Raw genomic sequence first — 26,105 nt, forward strand, 5'->3', positions numbered from 1 at the left:
ATTGGAAGTCTGCCCAGTTCTGAGGCTCAGAGGGCCTCGAACTGGAAAGTGAGAAGCCGAGACGCCGTGGCGAATCGTAGACCATGGAGATGAAAATACTTTCTGAAGCCTCTGAACCCTGACGTCACTTCCGGCAACAATAGGAAACGTCAAAACTCGGCCGCTGAGGGGGCCGCAGCTTGAGGCTCTCTGAGTTCGGAAGGATCCGGTCCTGTTTCTGGGATTCTCCCCTACCTCACTTCCACCGGCGTGAACAAGTGAAGTTTGAACCGGCTTCTCCATGGCCTGGGCGCCCGTTCCCGGCTGAATCGTTTTCTTTTTGGCTGAAAGCCCCCGCCCAGAGGCCGATTCGTCGCGGCGGCGGTGGTATCGCAGGTCGCTCAGGTAAGGGCGTTACCCTACGTATTTCATAGCTCTTGAGTCTCTTCCCTGTACACCCCTACTTTTCTCCTCGGAAATAATGACAACCGATGCTTACCAGTTGGCAGAAACTTGCCAACCTGTAAGACTTTGGGGCCAATGACAGAGCAAAACATCTTGAGTGACAGCGGTGCTGGCTAATTAAAATAAGGAATCCGTGTCAGGAGGCGGGAGTAGGTGTGTTCTTGTGTTCCTAGGTCACTGGGGTGTAGGTCAACTTGGGACCCCAGGTAGGGTCCGGCTTCACTCTGAAATAAAGCCGGGAAAAAGCAGAGGTTACTCTTCTAGCCCAGATGTAACTTTTAAGTAGAGTGGGTTTGGGGGGGTTCATAAGCACAGTTTTCGATTTCTTACATACTTTCTAGTAACATGAATGGAAAACACTAACATACAGTTAATGTCACGATGGATTGCTAGCTGCTTTAGCTGTTAAACTTTGGTTATAAACTTGGCAAATTCTTAATTTGTCGTCTCGTTTTTCTCTGTGACTGGGCTCTAGTTTCTTACATGGCTGCTCAATTAAATATTATTAAAAGTGGATGAAATCACAAATGGATCCCAATCCTCAGTCAATTAAGGGTTTTACTTTAGGTTTTGTGTATATTTAACAATTTAATCTTTGAATCTACTTCTTCTAACAACTGGAGTTTTTATTTTCAGGGATCCCAGATGTTTCTCTCCATATCAATAGATCATGAACTTTATTACTGTAAAGCGAAGCTAATTTAGTTTTCCATTTCAGCTTTCCTTGTTTTTTTTTTAAGTTTGGAGTTGGTGACCATATTTCTGGGATAGAGGGGATTTTTACCACCTAAGAAAATGGTTTCCAAAATTGAGAAGATATCAGAATGAGAAATAAGTTTTATTCTATTTTCAGGTTGAGTAGGAAGCTTGCAATTTTTATCCAAATAACTTGACAGTTTGTCTGAGGTATTGTACACACTGTGGCACTGGGCTTTCCCTCAAGTGAGCAGTCTAAGAGAGTGAGCACCCAAAACTCTCTCTAGTTTTTTATAACCTAGTATCGGAAGTTGCCTCCTTTCATTACTGCTGCCAACTGCCATATTCTTTTGTTAGAAGTGAGTCAGTAAATCCAACTCAGTCATTGTGGAAAGAATTACACAAGGGCATAAATCCCAGGGAGCAAGGGTCTTTAGGAGCCATCTTAGAGGCAGCTTAACACAGTTACCCTGGCTGATAACTTTTAGGAGTTAATAGGAATAACTGAGCAAAATTATATCCAAGAGAAATGCCTGGTTATAATGAAACAGGCCAACTTAGACAAGAATTTTCCTTCTTGAAAAGGTTTTTTTTTTTTTTTTGGAGGTGGGGAGAGTTGTGTAGGGGGTCTTTTTTCCTACTGATTACATAAAGAAAGGCTTATTGTTTTTCTTGGAAAACTGCCTGAGAAATGGCATGTGTGAGAGGAAGGTTTGTCTTTTAAGGATATACATGAGCAGAGTACCTCATAACTGGAGATTATGTATTCCTTACCGATTGCTATTTTTCATGGTTGAAATGATTGCAAAATAAACATGGGCAAAGATAGTTTTTAAGGTGGAAAGAAGTTAGGAAAAGCTAGAGGTGAGCCTTTCTAGTGTAGAAAGAATGTGGCATGTCTATGTTGGTATGAGAGCAAATAGGGATAGGAGAGGTGTGTCTGAGAACAGAACCACGTTTGTGTGTTTGTTTTTAAGCATTATTAGATGTCAGGTTACATTCTTTCAGCACTACTGGATGCATATCACCAGAACAGATTTTGTCAGTGAACCAAATAAGCTTATTAGACGTGAAAGGTATAGGCTTCAGGGTTTATTATTTTGGCTTTGACCCACTGTAAAATTGCCTATGCTTCTTCCAATTTTGAAAGATGTTGTCAATCCTTAGTAAAGCATTGTTCAAGTTTATCTTTTAAACTTCAGGTGCTTAACACTAGCCAGTGTAAATTTTCAAATTGTAGATTTGGCTTTTAAAATGTTGCTCCCTATCAGGTTAACATACTTCGTTTGTAGTAGAATATAGCCAATTAACTAATGTACTTGTAGGCCCTTAGATGTCTGCCAAATTTTAAACAGGTGCTTGCAAAAATAACACAGTTGAAATACTTCATTCATAAAAAATATTTTATGGTAATAACTAGATAAGCTAAGCCATGCATCATAATTTATTATACCTCTGATCAGTTTAATAGGGAATGTTTTGTGCTTTTGAATAGGTTAAAAATAATTATTTTCCTTACTTCAAGTATGCTGCTAAGTCACTTCAGTCGTGTCCGACTCTGTGCGACCCCATAGACGGCAGCCCACTAGGCACCCCCGTCCCTGGGATTCTCCAGGCAAGAACACTGGAGTGGGTTGCCATTTCCTTCTCCAATGCACAAAAGTGAAAAGTGAAAGTGAAGTCGCTCAGTCGTGTCCAAGCAATGAATTACCAAGAAATTATCTTTACTTTGATCACAGAGCATTGAAGTTAGTCATTCAAATTCACAAATTTATCGTTCATTACTTAACCAATGGCTATATACAAGTCTGTTTTTCCCCCTACATTTTGATTCAGATTTGAAAATTGAGGGTAATCCATTGGCTGATATAATAATGTGTCAAAATCATTAATATGAAGTCTGTGGATTATTTGTCTACCTCATGTTGCATTTTCATTGATTATTTTACTTAATATTTTAAAACAACTTAGTGAATACATCCACTTCTAGAAATTTATGTTCCCCATTTATTTTTTTTTCCTCATGGTTTTGTTTTTCTGATATTTATTGACATAGATTCTATGGTAAAACTTGAATGAGTTTATATTCTATTTAGGGCAAATGTTTTTATGATGGAGAGATGAGAAAAGACATTTGGTTTCAAGTTTAGGCAGCAGGTTTGGTTTAGGTCTATGATCAGCAATTTGTGTATTCTGCAAGAACAGGTTGCAGAGGATTTCATAAGCTATTTGAAAGAAGGAACATGATTTCAGCAGGTGAGCCATGCTTGAAGAACCCCTGTTTGCTTATGCTGAGCAGTAATTTGTAGGAGTCACGAACATAGGGAAAAGACACAGAAAGGATAGATGCTAAATACACACGTACATGCACACACACATCCATCTCTATCACCTCTTCATTTTGTTTTAATTTTTCGGATATTCTCATCTTTAGAGGATCACAGAATTTTATAGCTAAAAGAGAACTTAGAGATCATCAAGTTCAAAACTCTCTTTATAGGTGAGGAAAGTGAAACTTGAGTATTGTGCCTTGTAGTCACAAGTTGAAGGAGCCTGAATAATGCACACATTTTGTGTTAGTCTGTTTTCACTGTTAGATGTTTTCTCATCTCACTTCTGACTTTTCTATTGGCTGCTGTCAGTATTTATTTTATTTTAGGGACTTCCCTGGCCCTCCAGTGGTTAAGACTTTATGCACCCAATGCAGGGGTCACAGGTTGGATCCCTGGTTGGGGAACTAAGATCCCACATGCTGCAGGGCATGGCCAAAAATAAAATTAAAAATATATTTATTTTGTTTGATACTTTGTCTTTATTTCTTTAAAAGTATGTCAGTAACAATGACAGTTTTTGTTTTGTCTTTTTAATTCCACAACTCTGATAAGAGTGGCCTTGTGGTCAGTGGGCATGGAGTGTGCTGTGCCCTGAGGGTTGGGAATGTGCTGCCATGACCACTGCTGATACAATTGGGTCGAGTAAAGAGTGCAGTCAGTGCAACTAAAAAATAATGCTGGTGAGAAATTCAATAAATTTATTTTACTCAAAAATTAAAACAGACAGTGGAACATCTCTCTGCAAAAGAAGCTGAAGAAATAAGTGAAATTGAATAAGCCCCCAATTCTCTGCTTTTTGGTTACATTTTAAGTGACATATCTTAATTTTTACACTTGTTTAGATACCATTTGGTAACATTCATTATAGAATCAAATTAAACAACAGGATAAAAAACCTTCAGAAAACAGTGATATTGTAAATCTTTTTTGATTTAAAAAAAACTACAAATGGTATGCCTTTTACTAACAAAAAACTGCTCTTGCAGGACCAGATCTTTAAATTTAATGAGTGGGGTTTTTTTTTTTTTTTTATGTGTTTAATGTACCCTGTGACCTCTTAGTACTTAGCTGTTTCCCTTTTCTCCTTAGAAGGACCTCCTTGTGGACTTACCCTCCTTCATTTCTCTACAGTTGTTGCCTTTCAAATTTAGAAGTGTGCTTGGTTATCAGGTTTTTTTTTTCTTTTCTTTTTCCCCCCTCTCCTCAGTCTGTTTTAAACTACCTTGGTGGTCTGTTCTTTTGGAAAAAGAGAAATAAATGCTGGGGCTGCCAATTTGGTTATAAATGTGGAAAATATTTTCTCACAGAATCTCCCATGTTCTTATGCAATCACATGATAACACTTAGAAAGTAACTAAAAATCTGGTTACTTCCTAGTTGGAAAAAAATTTTGAAAATTTCCAAGGCAATATAAAGGAGTGAATTTCCTCATTTGGTACACAGAGTTTTAGATCTTTATGTGAAATAGGAAATTTCTTATTTGTAAATCCAACTATTTAGACATTTAAGAAATATTGAAAAGTAATGATTTATAATGAGTATTTAAAGTAGCTCATTCATGTCGCTCAACACAGACTGGTGATTTAACACTGCTTACTCAGGAAGACACTTTATAGAATCTCCTTTGCTTCAAATGAAAATGTTTAAAGCAGAATGCTTTTTTGAGACCTCCAGACTCCTTTGTGTTCTTCCCATCTTCCCCTGCGTGTCATCCATCCATCTAAATGGTGTATGAACCATTCTTTATCACATATATTGTTTCCACAGCATGTGCTGTTTGAATCCTTAGTGCCATAGAATTACTGAAAGCAGTAGAGCAGTGTGTTCCTTTAGAATAATACTTTATTTGATGTTTAACTTGTTACATAGGGATGTTTTGATTAAAGATGATTAATATACTTTATAGATAATTTTATATTAGATGTACCAGTAGGTATTAAAAGCAATCTTTAGCATTCTTTTGTGGAAAAGTTCTACTTTTTTGAAAAGAGAACAAGATATTACAATAACAGAAAAGTATTGTTCTCAGAAATGTTAATAATTAACTTGATAGAGCTTTTGGTAATTAATATAATCTATGCTGCCTTCTAAGTGGAAGTGCCTTTGTGCTGTTACAACAGTTACGTTTAGACTGCCACTGTATCTCTTTTTTTTAAAAAATGAAAATTATATCTAAAATATGTCAGAAAAGTTTCTCAGATTTTTGCATTAGAGAAAAGGGAATGAGTCAGGATATACATACTGCTTGACAATTAAAAGATGCCTTTATATATTCAATATATTATCTCAGTTAAGACTGATAGCAATCCTGTAATATAGATAGGAGTGATTTCCTGCATTTTATAGGAAACCAAAGATCAGAAACCTTGTTTGAAATATCTGAGGTCACACAGCATATTGTGTAATTGGAACTCCAACTTTAAATTCACTCTCCAAAATAGCTGTGTCAAGAAAACCTGCACAGTTCTCTCATGCAGACCTCATATAGGCCACATTCTCTAGTCTCAGCATAATAAAACTAGACATTAATTTTAAAAACCAGAAGGCCTAAATAATTAGATTAAAAAAAGAAAGAACTCTTCTAAATTATTTGGTCAATGTGTAAAAAAAAAGTACTATTGTTATTGTCACTGTTATTTTAATAGAAATAAGGATAGTAGTTAGGAGATTAAACAACTGATGGTTTTTAAAAATATTTTTAAAATATTTTAAAGAAATTATATCATTATTCTCACAAATTTGAAATATTATAAAATTATTATATTGTAACTTTTAACATTATTAATATTATAAAATTATCTCCAGCAATCAAAATTAAATCACATCATTTCCTGTACTTTGATTTTTAATGAGTAAACCACTTTTAATGTAGTTTGCATTTATGCTGTTTATTAGACCCAGGAAGAGGCACACATCAATTCTTTTGTATTTATACCTCCACTCGATTATTGATGTATCCTAAGTAAATAGCCTACACATTAATATAATTTGTATACTTAAAGATTTGTATTCCTTGATTCTCTCTTCTTTTGATCTGTATAGTGTGTTCCACAAAGTCAGAGGTGATTCAGAGGTCATAGAGTTTTAATAATTAGTTGGATTTCCTTAAATCTAAAATAGTTACTATTTGTCAAATGTCACTAGACTTGCTGTGTCCTTGGTCACCCTCTTTAGAGTGTTTATTAGAGTGTCTAGTTATTTAAAGAACTTTATTGTGGCATCATTTAGATATTATAAAATTCACTTGTTTTAAGTGTACAGTACTCTGCCTCCCACCTTTTTTAGTTAATTGTAGATACACATGCAGTTGTGAGAAATATAGCAAGAGATCTCTTGTACACTTTGCTTAGTTTCCCTGGGTAGTGTGACATATTACAAAATCATAATATACTGTCATAACCAGGATATTGAAATCAGCATATCTCACCTATCTTATTCAGAATTCTGCAGTTTATTTTTGCTCACATGTGTATGTGCATGTATGAGATTCTGAGCAGATTCACATATCCAGTACCACAGTCAAGACAATGAACAGTTCAAACACCACTGGGACGGATCCCTGGTGCTGCCATTTAAAACTACAGCCACTTCCCTTCTGGATAGTGATGCTGAATGTCTATCATGTAATTATGTACAATTTGTATATCCTCTTTGGCAAAGTATCTGTTCATGTCTTATGTCCTTTTTTAATTGAATTGTTTGATTTTTTTTTTTTTTTTTGCTGTTGTGTTTGAGATATTTTCTCTCCATCTGTAGCTTGTGTTTTTGTTTTCTTCATATGGACTTTTCAAAGAGCAAATGTTTTTAATATCGATGAGGTTGACTTTACCAACTTCTACTTTTATAGTTTGTACTTTTGATGAACTCTTTGCCTAGATGTAGACCCCTAAGATCTCCTTCTCTATGTTTTTCTAAAAGTTGTATTCTTTTATTTTATTTTTTTAACTTTACAATATTGTATTAGTTTTGCTATATATCAACGTGAATCCGCCACAGGTATACACATGTTCCCCATCCTGAACCCTCCTCCCTCCTCCCTCCCCGTACCATCCCTCTGGGTCATCCCAGTGCACCAGCCCCAAGCATCCAGTATTGTGCATCGAACCTGGATTGGCGACTCATTTCATATATGATATTATACATGTTTCACAGCAATCAGAGCAGAAAAAGAAATAAAAGGAATCCAAATTGGAAAAGAAGAAGTAAAACTCACTGTTTGCAGATAACATGATCCTCTACATAGAAAACCCTAAAGACTCCACCAGAAAATTACTAGAACTAATCAATGAATATAGTAAAGTTGCAGGATATAAAATCAACACACAGAAATCCCTTGCATTCCTATACACTAATAATGAGAAAACAGAAAGAGATATTAAGGAAACAATTCCATTCACCATTGCAATGAAAAGAATAAAATACTTAGGAATATATCTACCTAAAGAAACTAAAGATCTGTATATAGAAAACTGTAAAACACTGGTGAAAGAAATCAAAGAGGACACTAATAGGTGGAGAAATAGACCATGTTCATGGATTGGAAGAATCAATATAGTGAAAATGAGTATACTACCCAAAGCAATTTATAGATTCAATGCAATCCCTATCAAGCTACCAATGGTATTCTTCACAGAGCTAGAACAAATAATTTCACAATTTGTATGGAAATACAAAAAACCTCGAATAGCCCGAGCAATCTTGAGAAAGAAGAATGGAACTGGAGGAATCAACCTGCCTGACTTCAGGCTCTACTACGAAGCCACAGTCATTAAAAGTTGTATTCTTTCATGTTTTGCATTTTAAGTCTATGATCTAGTCTGATGATTTTTTGAAAGATGTGGAATTTAGATAAGGTTGATCTAATTCAGTTTTGCTTGTTGTTTACCATTTAAAGATTCATTCAGTCAACAAATATTGCTGAGTGCTTTGTAGGTCTGAGGCACTGTGTTTGGTACTGGATTTTTCCTCGTAGCCTATTGGGTTGAATCATTCCCCCGTCTTAGTACTTACAGGCAGTTCTTACTCTACATGGTACCATGTAAACTGAAATGTGTGCTTTTTAGAACCATGGCCTTGCTATGCAAAGTCCCATAGAACTGTTATTCAGTAGTTAGCATGGTCCTGTATAAGAACTACCTGTATATATATTTTAATTTGTATTTCTTACAGTAATAAAGCACAATATGATAGGTGAGTTCCAAAATTATTGTTGTCTTAAGGAACATATGTTTGAGTAATTCATATTTTATAATCAAGAAATATGCTTAAAAATACAGATCTCAACAGTTGTAAATTGATTTCAGAGATCTAAGAAATTAGCATTCTATACATAAAGCTGTTTATAATTCAGGTTCCTAGGAATGTGAAAATGTCATAAAGATCTATAGTAGAAATTTCCTGTTAATTAATTTAGTTTGTGATACTGCAAAAAGGACTTTTGATATATTGAATCTTCCCATGAAGTCATAAAGTTTCCATTTCTAGAAATATATCTGTAGTGATTAAAGATGATGATAGTACTGATACTGAACTGCCAAAATGGTCTCTCTCTTATCACTGACTGATGACTATATACTTGACTTTATTTGTCAAACTGTGTCAATCTAAGCAAAGTTAGTTTCTTCTAACTTTATATATTTACTAGATGTTAGTTTTCTTTCTCCTAGCAAAAGTAAATGGCATCTCCAAATTCACAGATCCTAAGTTCATGAAATTTAGAACCAGGATTGTAACTGTTCAGATCATTATGTCTAGAATAATCAGGTATACTCTGAAATGGAAGAACCAAAATAAGAGTTTCTTTTAAAGGGGATTGAATGGTGACTACAAAACTACCTGTGATGGTAAATTACCTATATATTAGGTTCTCTTAACCCCTCTAAGTTCTTTGGAGTAAGAGTTATTCACTGTTTTCCTGATGAGGAAAATAAGGACCACAGACTATAGTCTAATCAGATTCTGTGTAGGCGTTTGAAGTAGATCTTTTTTCACATCAAAGCCTATGTGCTTTCCACAAGAACAGTAGCTTGAAAGAGAAACTGCAGCTGGAAGCAATGGTGGAGGTAATAAGCAGCTGCAGAGGTAAAAGAGATGAGAGTTAGTGATGAAGAAACAGACGGTAAATTGTCTTTGCCAGTTCTGCACATAGGGCTCAGCGGTTAGGAATAAAAGCTTTGGACTCAGACCTGAGTTTGAATCTTTAGTTTACCACTTGTCAGCTCTGAGATTTTGGTCAAAGTTGCTTAACACCTCTGAGTCACTATTTCCTCAGCTGTAAAATAGGTAGAATAATATCTAATATCTACCTGTTAAGGTTGTTTTGAGGACAGAAATGGCATAATGCAATTAAAGCTTCCACAGTGCTTGGCACAGAGTAAGTATTAAATAAATTGTGGTTTATAGTACAAAAACAATATTATTGTTTAATATTTGTATTTAAATATATTTAAAATATTGTGTACATAGTATTACACACAAAAGGAGGGAACACAGCCAGTAATCCCAAGCCTTAAATCTGCTCACACAAAATTAAAGGGTTTTCCCTTCTACTTTCATTAAGAAACATTTCTTCTCCCTTTAAATAAAAAATTTTTATCACAAATGGCAAAAATAATTCTTACTGTTTTAATGTTTGCCTTGACAAGGGTCACTTAACTACTCTTAAACCGTGATGCTGAACTTTTATCTCCTTAGTGATGGTTTTCAGTCTGTATGACACTAAGCTCAAAGAACAGTACTTCATAAACTTCAGTTCAGTTCAGTCTCTCAGTCGTGTCCGACTCTTTGAGACCTTATGAATCGCAGCATGCCAGGCCTGCCTGTCCATCACCAACTCCCGGAGTTCACTCAAACTCACGTCCATCGAGTCGGTGATGCCATACAGCCATCTCATCCTCTGTCGTCCCCTTCTCCTCCTGCCCCCAATCCCTCCCAGCATCAGGGTCTTTTCCAATGAGTCAACTCTTTGCATGAGGTGGCCAAAGTACTGGAGTCTCAGCTTCAGCATCAGTCCTTCCAATGAACACCCAGAACTGATCTCCTTTAGGATGGACTGGTTGGATCTCCTTGCAGTCCAAGGGACTCTCACAAGTCTTCTCCAACACCACAGTTCAAAAAGCATCAATTCTTCGGTGCTCAGCTTTCTTCACAGTCCAACTCTCACATCCATACATGACCACTGAAAAAACCATAGCCTTGACTAGACGAACCTTTGTTGCAAAGTAATATCTCTGTTTTTCAATATACTATCTAGGTCGGTCATAACTTTCCTTCCAAGGAGTAAAGGTCTTTTAATTTCATGGCTGCAGTCACCATCTGCAGTGATTTTGGAGCCCCCCAAAATAAATAAAGTCTGACACTGTTTCCACTGTTTCCCCATCTATTTGCCATGAAGTGATGGGACCAGATGTCATGATTTTCGTTTTCTGAATGTTGAGCTTTAAACCAACTTTTTCACTCTCCTCTTTCACTTTCATCAAGAGGCTTTTTAGTTCCTCTTCACTTTCTGCCATAAGGGTGGTGTCATCTGCACATCTGAAGTTATTGATATTTCTCCCGGCAATCTTGATTCCAGCCCAGCGTTTCTCATGATGTACTCTGCATAGAAATTAAATAAGCAGGGTGACAATATATAGCCTTAACATACTCCTTTTCCTTTTTGGAACCAGTCTGTTGTTCCATGTCCAGTTCTAACTGTTGCTTCCTGACCTGCATATAGGTTTCTCAAGAGGCTTAAACTTAGTGCATATCAAACTCGGTTATTTTCCAATTTCACATGCTTGGATTCCTTAATCAGAAGATTTCTGTTTACAGAAAGGTTGTGAGATTAATAAAAATAATTGGTGCATACCTTTTATCCTGGTAGCTCAGACAGTAAAGAACCTGCCTGCAATGCAGGAGACCTGAGTTCGATCCCTGGGTCAGAAAGGTCACCTGGAGAAGGAATGGCAACCAACTCCAGTATTCTTGCCTGGAGAATTCCATGAACAGAGGAGCATGGCAGGCTACAGACCATGTGGTCACAAAGAGTCAGACAGGACTGCCAGACTAACACTTTTCACCTTTTACTCAGATTCACAAATTTTAAACATTTTGCAACATGCTTTAACATTCTCTCTGTGTGGAGATTGACATTCCTGTTTTTCTGAACCATTTGAGACTAGGTTGTATATGTTATGCCTTAACAATTCAGTATTTTTCCTAAGAACAAGAATATATTAAAAAGTTCATTTGGGTTTTTCTTTAACATCTAACATTACAAGCTTTTTGGCCAACCCAGTATTCTGGCAAAGCCACTACACAGTTATCAAATTCATTAAAGTTAACATTGATGTAAGTATTTTTACCCAATCTTAGGCTGTATATCTAGTTTTTAGTTATTCCAGTAATATCCTTTATAGCACTTTTTTCCGTATATGATCCAGTCCACACATTGAATTTAGATGTCATGTTTTTCAGTCTCCTTTAGTCTGGAATTATTCCTTTCTTCAGCTTCATGGCATTGGCAATTTTGAAAGAAAAAAAAAAAAAAGATTGTAGACTCGGGTTTCTCTGATATTCCTCATGATTAGATAAATGTTATACATTTTTGGCCAAAATACTGTATAATTGTTATGTCCTTCTCAGGGTCCAGAGGCACATATGTTCAGAGGCAATATGTCTGTTTGTCTCTTATTGATAAAAGTTAAGTTTGAACACTTGGTTAAATACTATCTGATTTCTTAATTTCTTTTTGTAATTAATGAGTAATTTATAGGGGCAGATACTTTGAGACTCTGTAAACTTTCCATTCTTTATCAAACTCCAGATTCAGCACTCATTGATAATTCTTGCCTGAATTATTTTTTCTATGATTATAGTAAAATGATAATTTTTCTAACTCCTTATTATTCAGAATTTTACTATAAGGAAGAGCTTTCCTTTCTTCTTTATGTGTTTATTGATCATCAGTGCAGACTCACTCATGGATTCTTCTTTATGTGATAATTGGAGTATCATTCTATAAGTTTTATTACTAAAGTGAAAGTCGTTCAGTAGTTTCAGACTCTTTGCGATCCCACGGACTATGCAGTCCATGGAATTCTCCAGGCCAAAATACTGGAGTGGGTAGCCACTTCTCCAGGGGATCTTCCCAACCCAGGGATTGAACCCAAGTCTCAGGTCTCCCATATTGTAGGCGGATTCTTTACCAGCTGAGCCACAAGGGAAGTCCAAGAATACTGGAGTGGGTAGCCTGTCCCTTCTCCAGCAGATCTTCCTGACCCAGGAATTGAACCAGGGTCTCCTGCACTGCATGCAGATTCTTTACCAACTGAGCTATCAGGGAGCTATTTATTATTGTTTATTATATAGAGAGCTATGTATTACCAAAAGGCTCATCATTTTCGCTCTGTAAAAATATGGTTTTGTCAAAACAAATGAGCTAACATTTTAAAATTATCTGTGAAGTGAACTCTGTATGTAATATTTAATACACCAGCCCTTTGAACTGTGTGTATTACTATTATATTATATGTACATTATCACCTTAAATATGACAGAACCAGAGCTTAGACTGCATGTGTGTGTTAGTCGCTCAGTCATGTCCGACTCTTTGCGACCCCATGGAATTTCCTTCTGGAGTGGATTGAAGTGGAGTGGGTTACCATTTCCTTCTCCAGGGGATCTTCCCAACCCAGGGATCAAACCCAAGTCTCCTGCATTGTGGGCAGGCTCTTTACTGTCTGAGCCATAGGGGAAGTAAATTCCCCAGAGTCCTGTAAGTGCTGACCAGTGGAGTCAGGACTTGAACTCAAGTGTCTGTTCAGCATCAGAGTCCTCAATACCATGCTCCCTCTGTGACTTGCTTCACAACTTCTGCAATGGATCTCATGTCTTTTTTAGTTTAATCACTTTTCTGACAGTTCCATCCACATGCCACACACCTGTTACCCTAAGGAAGACTGTGAGTAGGATGGAGCACTGTGGACACCCTTTCCTTTCTCCAAAGGAGAAATTTATGATATTGATCCTTCTCAAGTGATTTATCATGCTGCGTTCTTCCCCAGAATCCAGAACTGCTTTAAAGGGAAAAAGACATCCCACAATGGTAATTTGCAATATTATTTAGCAGTAGAAGGATAGAAAATGCAGTTTTCTTTGTCTGAATCATGTGTATATGTGCCTCAAACCTCCACCCTCCCCATTAACTTTTTTTTTTTTTTTAATCCTAAGACCCATCTGCTGGCTTTCCCTCTTTTCTACCTGCTGGATGCTTTCTGAGTTCCTTTATCCAGTGCTCTATTTAAATGATCCCATTTAAGTCCAGAGCCTAGGGAAATCACCCTGATTCTGCGTTCCCTAGCAACATCCCTGAGAAGAATAACAGCTGCCTAACCATATGCCACCATAAAGAGGTAGGGAAGTACATACAAATTGACATTAGATGCCTTAAATCTTGAGACTTCAGACATCATAGTCATCATATTTGATTATTTACCTTTGGTAGTACAAGTGCAAAAGAGAAGAATAAATATAATTATCTAAAATGAGAACAGATATACTGTGATGAGCTTAGCAGTCAGTTCAATTTCTAGATATGTTCTTGCTAAGATCAGCAGAGAAATGGCTATGATAAAAATTTTTAAATGTTTATAAGTCGTGTCAAAATTAAGCTGTACTTATGTTGTAATATGATAGCATATTTAAACCTTAAGGAAACTTAAAGTTCCTTCCAAATTTTTTGTTGATATTCTGTGCTTTTTTCATTGTTAATTTATTGTCTGTGGTTTTGCTTCTTCAGAATGTCTTATAATTGAAATCACACACACGATGTAGCCTTTTCAGATCAGCTGCTCTTACTTAGTAATATATATTTAAGTTTCTTCTGTGTCTTCTCATACCTCATTTCTTTCTAGCACTAAACATTCCTTTGTCTGGATATATCACAGTAAATTTATCCATTCACCTATTCAAGGACAATTTGGTTGCTTACAAGTTTCGGTAATTATGACTAAAGCTACAGGTCCACGTGCAGGTTTTTGCATGGACATGAGTTCTCCACTTATTTGGGTAGATACCAAGGAGCATGAATGCTGAAGCATATGGTAAAAGCATGTTTATTTTTGTAAGAAACTGTCAAACTGTCTTCCAAAGTGACTGTATTGCTTTGAGTTTCCACATCTTTCCAATATTTGGTGTTATCAGTTTGGTATCTCAATCATTCTAATAGAAAATTAGAATTTAATTATTATAGCTTAAGTACTACTTTAGGAACTGCTACCATAATGGTAATATGTGTTATAAAGAGGAAAAGTTACTACCTTTTGTGGTTTCTTTGAAAAAACAAGTTTTCCTACATTTAAAAATTATTAATATGTTCCTTCTCTCTATACCTCCCCCTTCCCCCCCCCCCACCTCACCCAATCTCTTGATAGCTTAAGCTTTTGGATTTCCAAGGACGAAGAGTGAAAAATTATCCTGGACTGTTTTTCCTGTTTTAATCAACAAGTAGTCATTATCCAAAAAATAACCAACAATTCAGTAAATATACATGCTTTTTTAAATATTGAAAAAATAGCCTTTGATATTCTTTCAAATTCCATTCAGTTTTCAAATTTATTTGAAATATTTCAATTTTCAAAAATTATTCCTGATAATTTTCAGAATTTCTGGTCACCAATAGTCTGGTGGAGGGGTTGCTTTTTTTATTTTGATTACTACTCTTTATTGTAAACAGCCAATTAAAACAAAGCCATATTTTAAGGTTAGGTCATGCAATGAAATTTAATGATTTTGAACAAAAACCGGTTTCTTCCTCCAAATTTTTAAAACTCATACACATTAGTAGAAAAATTGGGTTTTTAAAACAGGAATATTTTATTTGTAAAAGAGATCTTGGAAATAATTTATGTTAGTTAAAAACACTTCCTGGTTTCATTTTTCTCAATGAATTTATTTGCCCTAGGAAAGTTACTTATTTGCAAAACCAAATGAAATGGAAAGGCTAGACCAGTAGCCTTCTAAATATTTGCATATAAGGAAGTCTGGTATTTGTAACAGATAAAGGTAGAACTGCTCTGGTGGGAGGTGGAGTGGAGGCAAGAGAGACTGGACCACCCCTCCCTTTCTCCTGCCTTTTCCCAGGGACCTCTGAGGAGTCCATAGGACCATATGGAGAAGAACTGGAAAATTGATTTCAAGATTTGTATTTAAAGCAGCAACAGAACCAAATAGTCATCACTGAGCTCTCTATCGTGGAGTTCTAGGTGTCTAATTTATAAGATTTCTGAATTAGACTTCAGGGCCTATGTTACATTTTATTACAGCCTACAACTTAAGAGCAGACTGGCAAGAATTAAACGAAAAGCCTGTTTCACAGCTGTTATGCATCTGGGAATTTGGTTAAAAGGGGCTAGCTTAGCTTAGCCTGGGTTGTGATAAAAAGCAGTGTGTAGGGACCTTTTAAATGAAGTCCTGTGCTCTGATCAGAGTTGTATTTAATACTGGCCCATAAGTCCACATAATTATAATTTTGTAAGAGTCTTTAGGACGTCAGTAACTTTTAAATCTTACCTTGTGAAAAATGATTATGTCACCTGTGGATTTTAAAAGCAGTTAGCAAACTGAGATAAAGGTGATAATCAAACCAAATAGTTCTCCAAATCCAAGTTTCATGCTTACAATGTTCTGACTGTTCTTTGTAATTTGCTATTCTATTTAATATGTTTTTAATGTTAAAACATGTTAATTCTGATAAACGAATGCTTCATGTAGACCTGTAGTACTGCAGGGAAAGGTGGATTACTTTCTTAATAGAGCCTTACTCCATTCTGGCTTTTCTCCCAGGCTTGCAGATGGGTCAGGGGCTGTGGAGAGTGGCCAGAAACCAGCAGCTACAGCAGGAAGGCTACGGTGAGCAAGGCTACCTCAGCAGAGAGCAGAGCAGGAGGGTGGCTGCCAGCAACATGTCTCACACCAGTCATCGCAAACACGTCCAGGGGGGCATCGACATATATCATCTTCTGAAGACAAGAAAGTCTAAAGAACAGGAAGGATTCATTAATTTGGAAATGCTGCCTCCCGAACTAAGCTTTACCATCTTGTCCTACCTGAATGCCACTGACCTCTGCTTAGCTTCCTGCGTTTGGCAGGACCTGGCCAATGATGAACTTCTCTGGCAAGGGTAAGTTCAACTTACCATATTTGACCCAGATATCACCAAGTATAACCTTGCCTAAATGTTTTTTTTTTTTTTGGAGGGTGGAGTGCTGCTTTTTTCCATTTTAATATTCCCATCAAACTTAATTTATGGTCCTATATTTAAACTTTGTAAAAAAAAGTTTATTTCTATGCTTATTAGAACAGGATTTAAATCTGGATTGTTCATTTCTAAGAGAAATGCTTCCTTTATGCCTATATCTCTGACTCTTGGATTTTTTTTTCCTTGATAAATTAAAGACTGGATTAGTTTTTGTATTTTAATTTAGGGGAGGTTCTGTTGCTTTTACATAGCTTAGTAATAAAAGTCAAAAGCTATGGGACTAGAGTAAAGAGGCTGCTAAAATGATAATTTTCTAAACAAGTTACTAAACTCCGTTACAGAATCATCTCATTTGGCTGGGAAAAAAAAATGCAATGATATAAATTAACTATGAAGAAGATATTCCCATGTAAAAGTGAATATTCTACCCACTTTCCTCAGAAATTTTGATGTTATAGGCTGAGACAGTAACTTTCTTGTTTTCCTGCAAGCTCTCTCTCTCTCTGTGCCTGTGTGTGTAAAAGAGAGAAAAGAAGGAAATTTGGAAGTTTGAGTCAAAAATTAATAATACCAGAAAGTGAAACTATGGTATCCATCCAGAATTTCTAGGAATTGTAACAAGATGAAAGGTTAGCTTTCAAATAATAACCAGTAGCTAATGCCCCTGAACAAAATTGGAAACAAGTGTCCCAATGTGTATTAATAGAAACAGTGTGTTTTGAGGTATTTCAAGTATTACAGATTTTGTAAAAAGTCATGTTTAGCTCTGATAGTAAAGAACCAGTGTTTTAAAGCAATATCCTAACATATACTAATCTTAATGTTGCAACTTTTCATTGAAGTATTAAAGTTACAGCATTACAGTTTCTCCCTCTGCCCAGCAGTTCCCCCACCCCCCACTCAATTATATTTCACAATGGAGCACATAGTTGTTTAATTCTGTTTAGACTCTTGGTTAGTACTGCAAGCTCGAGAGTAAGTTCCTTTGATTCAGATCCTGCCTCTACACAAATTAGCTGTGTGACCATGGGCAGCTTTTTTATGGTGTCTGTGTTTCTTTATCTGTAGTGCCAAATCATAGGATGGTTGTAAAGATTAAGCAAATTAATACTATTAAAATGCTTTAAATAGTGCCTGGCATCTGTTAAGCACTTGGTAAATGTTAGCTGTTATCATTGTCATCATTTATGTTTAACTTCAGTGGGACTCGAATATTACCAATCTTTGTAATTCACATTTATTAAGTGTTGTCAGAATTGCTAAATTGAAGGCGTTTGTCTGTTTTACTCTAGTAAATAAATAAAGCAAGCATAAAATTAAGCAGTTTATACTTCAGAGCTGTAAAATCCAATTTTATATCATTTCATATCACTATTTTATCATGTACATACATCTTTAACTTAGAAGATTCAATCTGGTCATGTTTTCTCATCTGATTTTTATCATACTTACAGGCTGTGTAAATCCACTTGGGGTCACTGTTCCATTTACAACAAGAACCCACCTCTAGGATTTTCTTTCAGAAAATTGTACATGCAGCTGGATGAAGGCAGTCTCACCTTTAATGCCAACCCAGATGAGGTAAGTGAAGAATTTGAACATTTGTAACTGTTGAACTTAATTGCTCCAACATAATAAATTTGCAAGTAAAATTATAAGTCTCTTAACATGACTTTTGAATCACTGTGAAGCCCAGTGTTTGGAGTTATTGCTATATGACTTAGTCATTTCTTTCTTCCTTACTATGTCAAGTACTAATCTTGCGATCTGTTCACTTTGTATGGCAGCTTCCATGATGCGCATGCAGCCATCACCTACGTTTGGTTGAGATACCACTACATTATCAGTTGAGAGCACAAAATATATTCATCAGACTTTACCTGCAGCATTTTCTTCATTTCCTCACTTCCATTTAGTTATGATTATCAGAGGATACAAAGGATATTTTTCTAGTTCGTGACACATCAAAATGTCTTTAAATAATGCCTTTAAAAATCTTAATCCCATGATAACATAGAAACAACTTATAGATTGTTATAAAATTGCATAATTTTGCATTAATTATCTGATTCTTTTTTTTCTTAAGACAGTAAGCAAACACAAATAAAGAAGAGGGAGAGTGGGAGAATCAAAAAGCACTGCTTGAAATGAATTAATTATTTAATCCTTTCTTAACATATGAGTGATCAAAATGTGAAGATAGTTCTGTCACTGGCTCCCCTTCTCACCTATTCTTATTTCAATATATTCTGGAAAGGTTCAGATTTTTAGAAATGTTTCTTATTCTTATAAATCTAATAGAAATTACGTAACACTCAGAACTATGACTTTTGGGTGGATCATTTAAGTCTTAGCCCCACAAATACAGTAAAGTGTATATGTTATAAAGCAAATACATTATAAAGAACAGATTTGTTCTCTTCTTTCACCACTTTTATTTTCAATGAATAGAAGACATACTTTTAATGAAAGTAGAATGATTTATTAGAAGTTAAAGTTCAAAGTATACATTTAAAACCAGTATAATATTGATGTTGCCAGTTTAAACAGGTCATATGACTAGTGTTACAATAAGAAATATTTTGCATTAGTATCTTGAGTTAATTGAATGATGATTACTAGAAAATTGAGGCAGAGGGGTATGGTGTTTTACTCTAGATACGTGGGAATCAGGAAAGGCAGCTAGCTATTACAGGCCTGTCTTATTAGGACTAATTTATCAAGTCATACTGGCTCCAGTCATGAATTATGCCAATATTGAGCAAAACTGTCATCCCCAATTCATATCAGTTGCAAATATTACATTATAAGGAAAGTGTAACTCGGTAAGTACTGAGTTGTACCTTTGCAAAGTCAGAAAAGTTGGATATAACTGCTCATATTGATTATGGTAAGTAGTCATTCCTTGCTAAAAAAGAGTACCATTTTTAAACTAAATTATAAAGTATCCTTTTTATGCAAAAATGAAAATATAGATAGGCCCTTATATACTAGAATATTATATGGGTAGTTTTAAATATCTGAATTGGAAAAGTTAGATGTCAAAATATGTTTCCATCTTTGCAGCTACATATATCAGACTATAGAGTTCTTTTGTACCTCCTCTAGAATATTTGCGGGGGCGGGGGGAGGGGGACAGAGAAAAGAGGTAAGATTAAAGTCCTCTTTATCTGACAATAAACTATAAAAGTCAAATGTTTGCCTAAAGAGGGGATTCAAGTTACTAATTAAAAATAAGATTTTTAGATCTTCAGATTTTTACTTATCCATCCTACCTCCCATTGTTATTGAGAGTTGGCTGTATTTTCTTTCTTTTACTCCCTGGCCTGATTCAAAGATATCCTGGAGCATTCCAGAAGTATTGAATTCACTGTTCTGAAAGGGGCACTTACTGTTGTCAGGCAGCGTGGAACTAAACCATTCAAAGTGACTTTGGTTCCAGAATTCTGCTTCTGTGCTTTTATGAACATCACCCAGGCTCTCAGCAAGCAGCTGTGGCCTAATAACAAAATAGAATTCTCTCTTTACCAGAGTACCCTTAGGACATAAGTAGGCATGGAAGGACACTGAAGTACACTTGTAGGTGCAGGGAAATGAGAAGTATTTTAATTAATATTCCACACTTGCTTTCATTGACTGATAAATAATCAATGTCAGTTTGGTTGCTTAACCAACCAAAATATAATCAAAAGATCATCCTAGTAGATGTTTTTATACAGAACTCACCTACATGAGTCATATTTCAGCCAGGTCTTAGAATGACTCTTGCCATGATTTTTTAGTGCTAGCAATCAGAAAGTACCTATGGAGGTTGATTATTTTTCCCCCTCACTGGAGCACTGTCATCAGATGTGTTATTTGGGTTTATTTAAGCCTGAGAAGTAAACTAATTACGTTTGATGTTATGTTTAAATGTAAGCGGTGTTTATTTTAAGTACCTGAGATAAGATGTATATAATTGTTCAATATTGTAATAAATCTACTTTTCCATAATTTCTAGTTCTGTACTTAACATTTTGATAGCAAGCATCATTAAAATATTATAAAAATAAGAATACTTACAGCCACAGGGAGCAAGATTCTCCAAAGGACATCGTTCATGTCACGGATATGGGTAACCAAACTCCACAGCAGCTGCTGGCAGTGGCTCATGGGGTGGGGGAGAACTTCTGCACAGTCTGTGGTACGATTGTCTAGCACGCTGCTGTTATATGCATGATGTTGTGATCTCAGCTGTTTGAAAGTCTTGATCTTGTGCATGAGCTTGTGTACCTTGTGGCAGGTGACCACATTCTAGTAAAGGAATGTGCTAAAAACCATCTGTTTACATTAGGCCATATTTCCCCTGCATGTACAAGTTACGTGTGTAATTTTATTCCCCAGCATTATTATAATAAAGTAATTTTACGTATCAACCAGTAACTTATTCCATTGAGTAATAAATGTTTTCTTGAGTTATTTGTAAATTTAAAGGATGAAATTGGTAGTGAACATGGTTTAACTTTATAGGCTTATTTTTGTTTCTATATATGTTTATAAATTTTTAAAATAATATCCTCAGTAAAGTGAAGTCGCTCAGTCGTGTCCAACTCTTTGCGACCCCATGGACTGTAGCCCACCAGGCTTCTCTGTCCATGGAATTTTCCAGGCAAGAGTACTGGAGTGGATTGCCATTTCCTTCTCCAGGGGACCTTCCTGACCCAGGGATCAAACCCGGGTCTCCTGCATTGCTGCTGCTGCTAAGTCGCGTCAGTCGTGTCCTACTCTGTGCGACCCCGTAGACGGCAGCCCAACAGTTGCAGGCAGACGCTTTACCGTCTGAGCCATCAGGGAAGCACCAGTATCCTCACTGGGGTCAGGTAAAGAAGATTTTTTAAACACTGTATAAACACATTTTTCCTGTGTTCATGTAGAAAGAGCCACATGCATACAATTATGTGTATTTTATAAGACAGATCTGGGATAAAATCTATTATGAGAAACATTTTAAATTTTACCTAGGCATATATTTAGATGTAAATGTGTAAGCAAATTATTTTCAAGGGATCATCTTCTTTTTGTTGTTGGACCAGCTAAAATACAAACAGGAAATTTGGAGGAGTTCTCCATTATAGAAAAGGACTTGGGTATTTGTATTCAATTTTTACATTGTCTCATGTATAAAATCTTACTTTTTTGGTCCAATATTCAACACCAAAATGTTCACTGCCATGACTTCATACCATAGAAGCAATGATGAACAGTAACTATTTTCCTGGAGGTAGAAAACTCTGATATCATCAGAAAGTGCACATTTCCCAAATGTATTTTTTGGAATAATTATTCCATAAGATAATGGACGTAGTCAAAAGATTTCCCAAGTCTAATAAATTTGATCATGATAAGTTACAGTTAGTTGGCTTATTTAAAGAATAACTTTTCAAAGCCTTTATAATATATTGATTCCCATTGTGAATATCTAAGAAGAAAGTGTTGTGAGTGAGTTTATTTGTCATAGTCTCTTTTTGGCGAGGTGGGGTGGAGGGCTATAAAGTAACATTCTGGGGAACACATTCTGAGGTATGCTAGGGTAGATTATGTGTAGTCTTACTCTGTGTGAATGTGTTTCTAAATGAATTAAATAAACCTGGATTAAATAGTGGATATACCCTTATTCACTGACAGCTATATGATGTTTATTTTACCTATAATCTCCTTTCCTATTTAAAAGTCTATGGATCTATAATTTTTTGTTCTCTTTCCTTTGGTCTGATAGGATTAATTACAAAAAAAAATAATAAAACAGAGTTGAGTCTAGACAACCAAGAGCTTTATTCATGTTCTATATTTTGATTGTAGTCAAACATGTTAAGTTTGGAAAATAAGGGTAGGACATCAAACCTGATAGCAATATTGTATTCAAATAACAACCTGTAGACACTGATTAAGTATTTGTATCACTAACTTGGAACAGATCATTCATCAACATATCCTTGGTGTCTCATTCTCTATACTAACTCTATTAAATCTCCTGCACCAGGGGTATTCCCAGGGAAGATTGACAGGCCACAAAAGATGCTTTTTAGTTTGGCAAATGTACTGCTTTTGGGTGTTTTATCCCAGCTCTGCAGGCCTTGAAGTTTGACTTTATCTTTCCACTGAAGTTAGATCAGTCTCTCAGGAATAAACTTAAGCCATATAGTAGAACCTGAGCCAGTTTGACAGTCAGATGGGTGTACTTTAAACAGTGCCTCATAGCACAGAGAGAGAATGCTTAAGCTCTTAGCTAATGTCACAAACTAAAATATGTCTAGGAATGATTGGGTCCTCACTCCCCTTCACTGTCCTGCTCTACTCAGTACCACATTTTATAATGTACCTGTAGTACCCACTTTCCCTGTGTGGTTCATCTAGGTGTTTTTGGCTTGAAAGAACAAAGAACCTAATAATGGTTTAAGCCGGATAAATTTATTTGCTTCAGAAGACACCCAGAATGGGTATCCCAAAGTTGTTTCAGTGATACAGTGGGAGCTCAATGTGTTGACTGGCTACCACTACTCAAGGCATCACATTCTCATATGAAAGTACCCTCAGCACAAAGATCAGCGGCAAACTCCTCATATTCCTTATGCTGATTAAGGAGAAAAAATTCTTTTCTGGAGCCTTCAGTATGCTTCTGCTCATTTCTTATGACCCAAACTGAATCACATGAACGCCTCTAGACCAGTGGAGAACAGAAGAGAAAGGGTTATGCTATTGGCTTAGACTTAACATGACTTAGCAACTGTGGCTGACATGCTAGAAGCAGTGAAAGAGCAAAACGGCCTTTGAGCAGGCTTCCAAGAGTCTGCAGCACTGTTTTCACTAGTGAGCCACTCGAAAAATGTGTGATTCTACTTCTCTTGTTCCTGGGGCTCTGCTGGTTTAGAGACATTAATAGTCAAGGCAAGAGTATTGACACCAGAGGCACAACAATGCAGATTGCTGGCAGAGACCACCCTCTCGCTGTTTTAGGTCCTCCTGCCACTGAACAAATAGACCTAAAGGGAGGAAGAAAAGGTACAAGCGTAGGTAATTATTCTGTGGTTGAAGTGACTATACTTAATTACCAGAAGGCAGTAGTTACTGCTACACAGTGTGGAAAAACAAAAGAATATAAGCGGAACTCAGGAGATGTCTAGAGTTCCTTCCAGTTCCACTATATTCTATTGTGAAAGTTATTTTTTAAAAAATCCCTGTAGTCCTATATGGGTAGGATTTAAATCCCATCACTTAGATACCTCACTAGATAAAGACCCTCAACAGCCGAGAGCCCAGCTCCATTCCTCAGGAGTTGAGTATAGATTATCCCAAGCTAATCATGTTGCTTTCATTCCCTTTGGCTTCCATGACATCCATGTAGTCCAGTGCCAATCTATGAGACTGGAAGAAAGAATACTGTGTGCTGTATGTGCACGTGTGTACTTCTGGGCATGGGTGTGTAGCAATGTAGTGATAGAAATACCTCTGACCTCCTTGCAGCCATGTAGGTTGTTAACACACCCAGACAGACACACTGGAAAGAAAGAATTGGGTCTGTGTTCCATGTGTGAGCCTAAAAATCCTAGAGCCTTAGTAATTTGGGACTTCTTATACAAGGCAATAAATCACTGGACATTTTTTGAATTGAGGTTCCTGCTCTTTGTAGTTAAAACATACTAATGCTACATAATCATTATCACCCAAACTCATAGGAGTTTGACATGTAATTCTGAACCAAGTTTTTCAGAAAAATAGACATTGCTGGTTCTCATTAGCAAATTAATTTTATCTCCAGTTTGCTGATGAGAATTTATTTAGGGCAAAAAGAACTTGTTGACAATGAGAGGAATCCCTTACCAAATATACCTTCTCTATAAAATATATATACTCAAAAGACCTAAAATGCTCTCATTCATTAGCAAAATCCCTTTACCTTGATCATTGTTAGAGTCAAAGTACAAAAAAACTCTGCCTCTCAGACACTGAATATTAATTAACCTCTGTCTAGATAACTTAATAACCTTCTACCTGGTACAGCTAGTCAAGTCATACTAAACTTAGTCACACATAACTAAACATTTAGTCATACTAAACATTAAAACTCTCTTAAGGTCAACATGATGTATATGTCAGTATGTGCATATGTATGTATGTTTCTGTTTCAATCTGATCTATTATGTGTTGGTTTTGTCTGGTGTCTACTAAATCAACTTTATTTTACACTTCGCCCTGACCATACTGTATCTTTGACCATCCTCCCATACCCTCCCCTGTCTCCAAGTCATTCCCTCACGTGGTTTAGAATCAGTCCGTAGAAGGACACTTAGAGACTTGGCATAAACCTTTCAGAAGCTTCAGAGAAAATTAGTTTTCCAGGACCCTTTCTAGTCTGTATCTAATTGAAAAAGATTCAGGACTAGAGTATTCCACAGTTTATTCATCACCCAAACCACCTGATGGGCTTTGCTTTTGTTTTCCTCTGTATGTTATAGGAAACACTAATTTGCTACTGGAGTAAAAGCATACTGAAATTAATGCACAGTGTACTGAGAACTAAGAACTAGAGGAAAGAATAAAATTAGTATATTTTAATTATAATATTTTTGACACCACAGCACTAATACTTCATATTTTAAAATAGGAAATGCTAAAAATGAGGGAGATTTTTTCTTTGTATGAATTTTGTTACCAATTTAGATAAATGTTCCTAGAAACTTTGCAGTATTGTATTTATATTTTAAATACATTTCCAAGAAAATTCTGTTTGCCTTTTATTTCCTTATACCCTATCCGACCACCTTGACACCTCTCCAGTGTTCTTCTTTATCTGATGTAACCAGTTTCACTGAAACTTGACATCGCTTTCTAGATTTAAGTTCTCAGCTTTACCATCAGAAGTAGTTGTCTCCCCTGAATGTCTTTCCTGAATTTGAAATTGTTGCTACCAATGTCACTGTAGATGTCACTCAAATATGACTGCTTTATCAGAAATTGAAAAGATAGTATTTCCTCAATTATTGGATGTCATCAGTTGCACACCATCTATCAATTTAATTGCAGCTTTGAAATATGGAAGTATTAAAGACACACTATGCATTTTCAACCAGCTAGTTGTGGTGTACATTTAGCCATAAGATTATGTAACATTTTTCCCTTTCATAAGATTTTTAAAGATACCTTCTATATAATAAAAGTCTTAAGATCTTTCTGAACCACTTATTAGCAGTTAAATATATCATTAGAATGACATGTCACTTTTTATTTTTGGAATAGTGATTTCAACCTTTATGAGTTTATAATTTGAGGTGTTTATGGTGCACCTATCTAATTCATAGGTTTTAGATACTTTTTTTTTCTTTTTTATGTTACGATTGTCTTTCCCCCCGCCCCCT

The 26,105-nt window shown here is 36.0% G+C and overlaps 1 protein-coding gene across 1 annotated transcript in view; it reads left to right on the forward strand.

Annotated features, from left to right (window-relative positions):
* Positions 1–149: 149 nt before the first annotated feature.
* FBXO8 (F-box protein 8) overlaps positions 150–26,105 on the forward strand; it is a 43,001-nt gene continuing 17,045 nt past the window's right edge. Inside the window, exons 1-3 of the mRNA XM_005892185.2 lie at positions 150–384; positions 16,299–16,635; positions 18,168–18,294. Of these exons, the coding sequence (XP_005892247.1) occupies positions 16,307–16,635; positions 18,168–18,294 (456 nt within the window). The 5' untranslated portion in view covers positions 150–384; positions 16,299–16,306. The remainder of the gene's footprint in view (positions 385–16,298; positions 16,636–18,167; positions 18,295–26,105) is intronic.

The sequence above is a fragment of the Bos mutus genome, chromosome 8 (genome assembly GCF_027580195.1).
Source record: "Bos mutus isolate GX-2022 chromosome 8, NWIPB_WYAK_1.1, whole genome shotgun sequence".
Lineage (NCBI taxonomy): Eukaryota > Metazoa > Chordata > Mammalia > Artiodactyla > Bovidae > Bos > Bos mutus.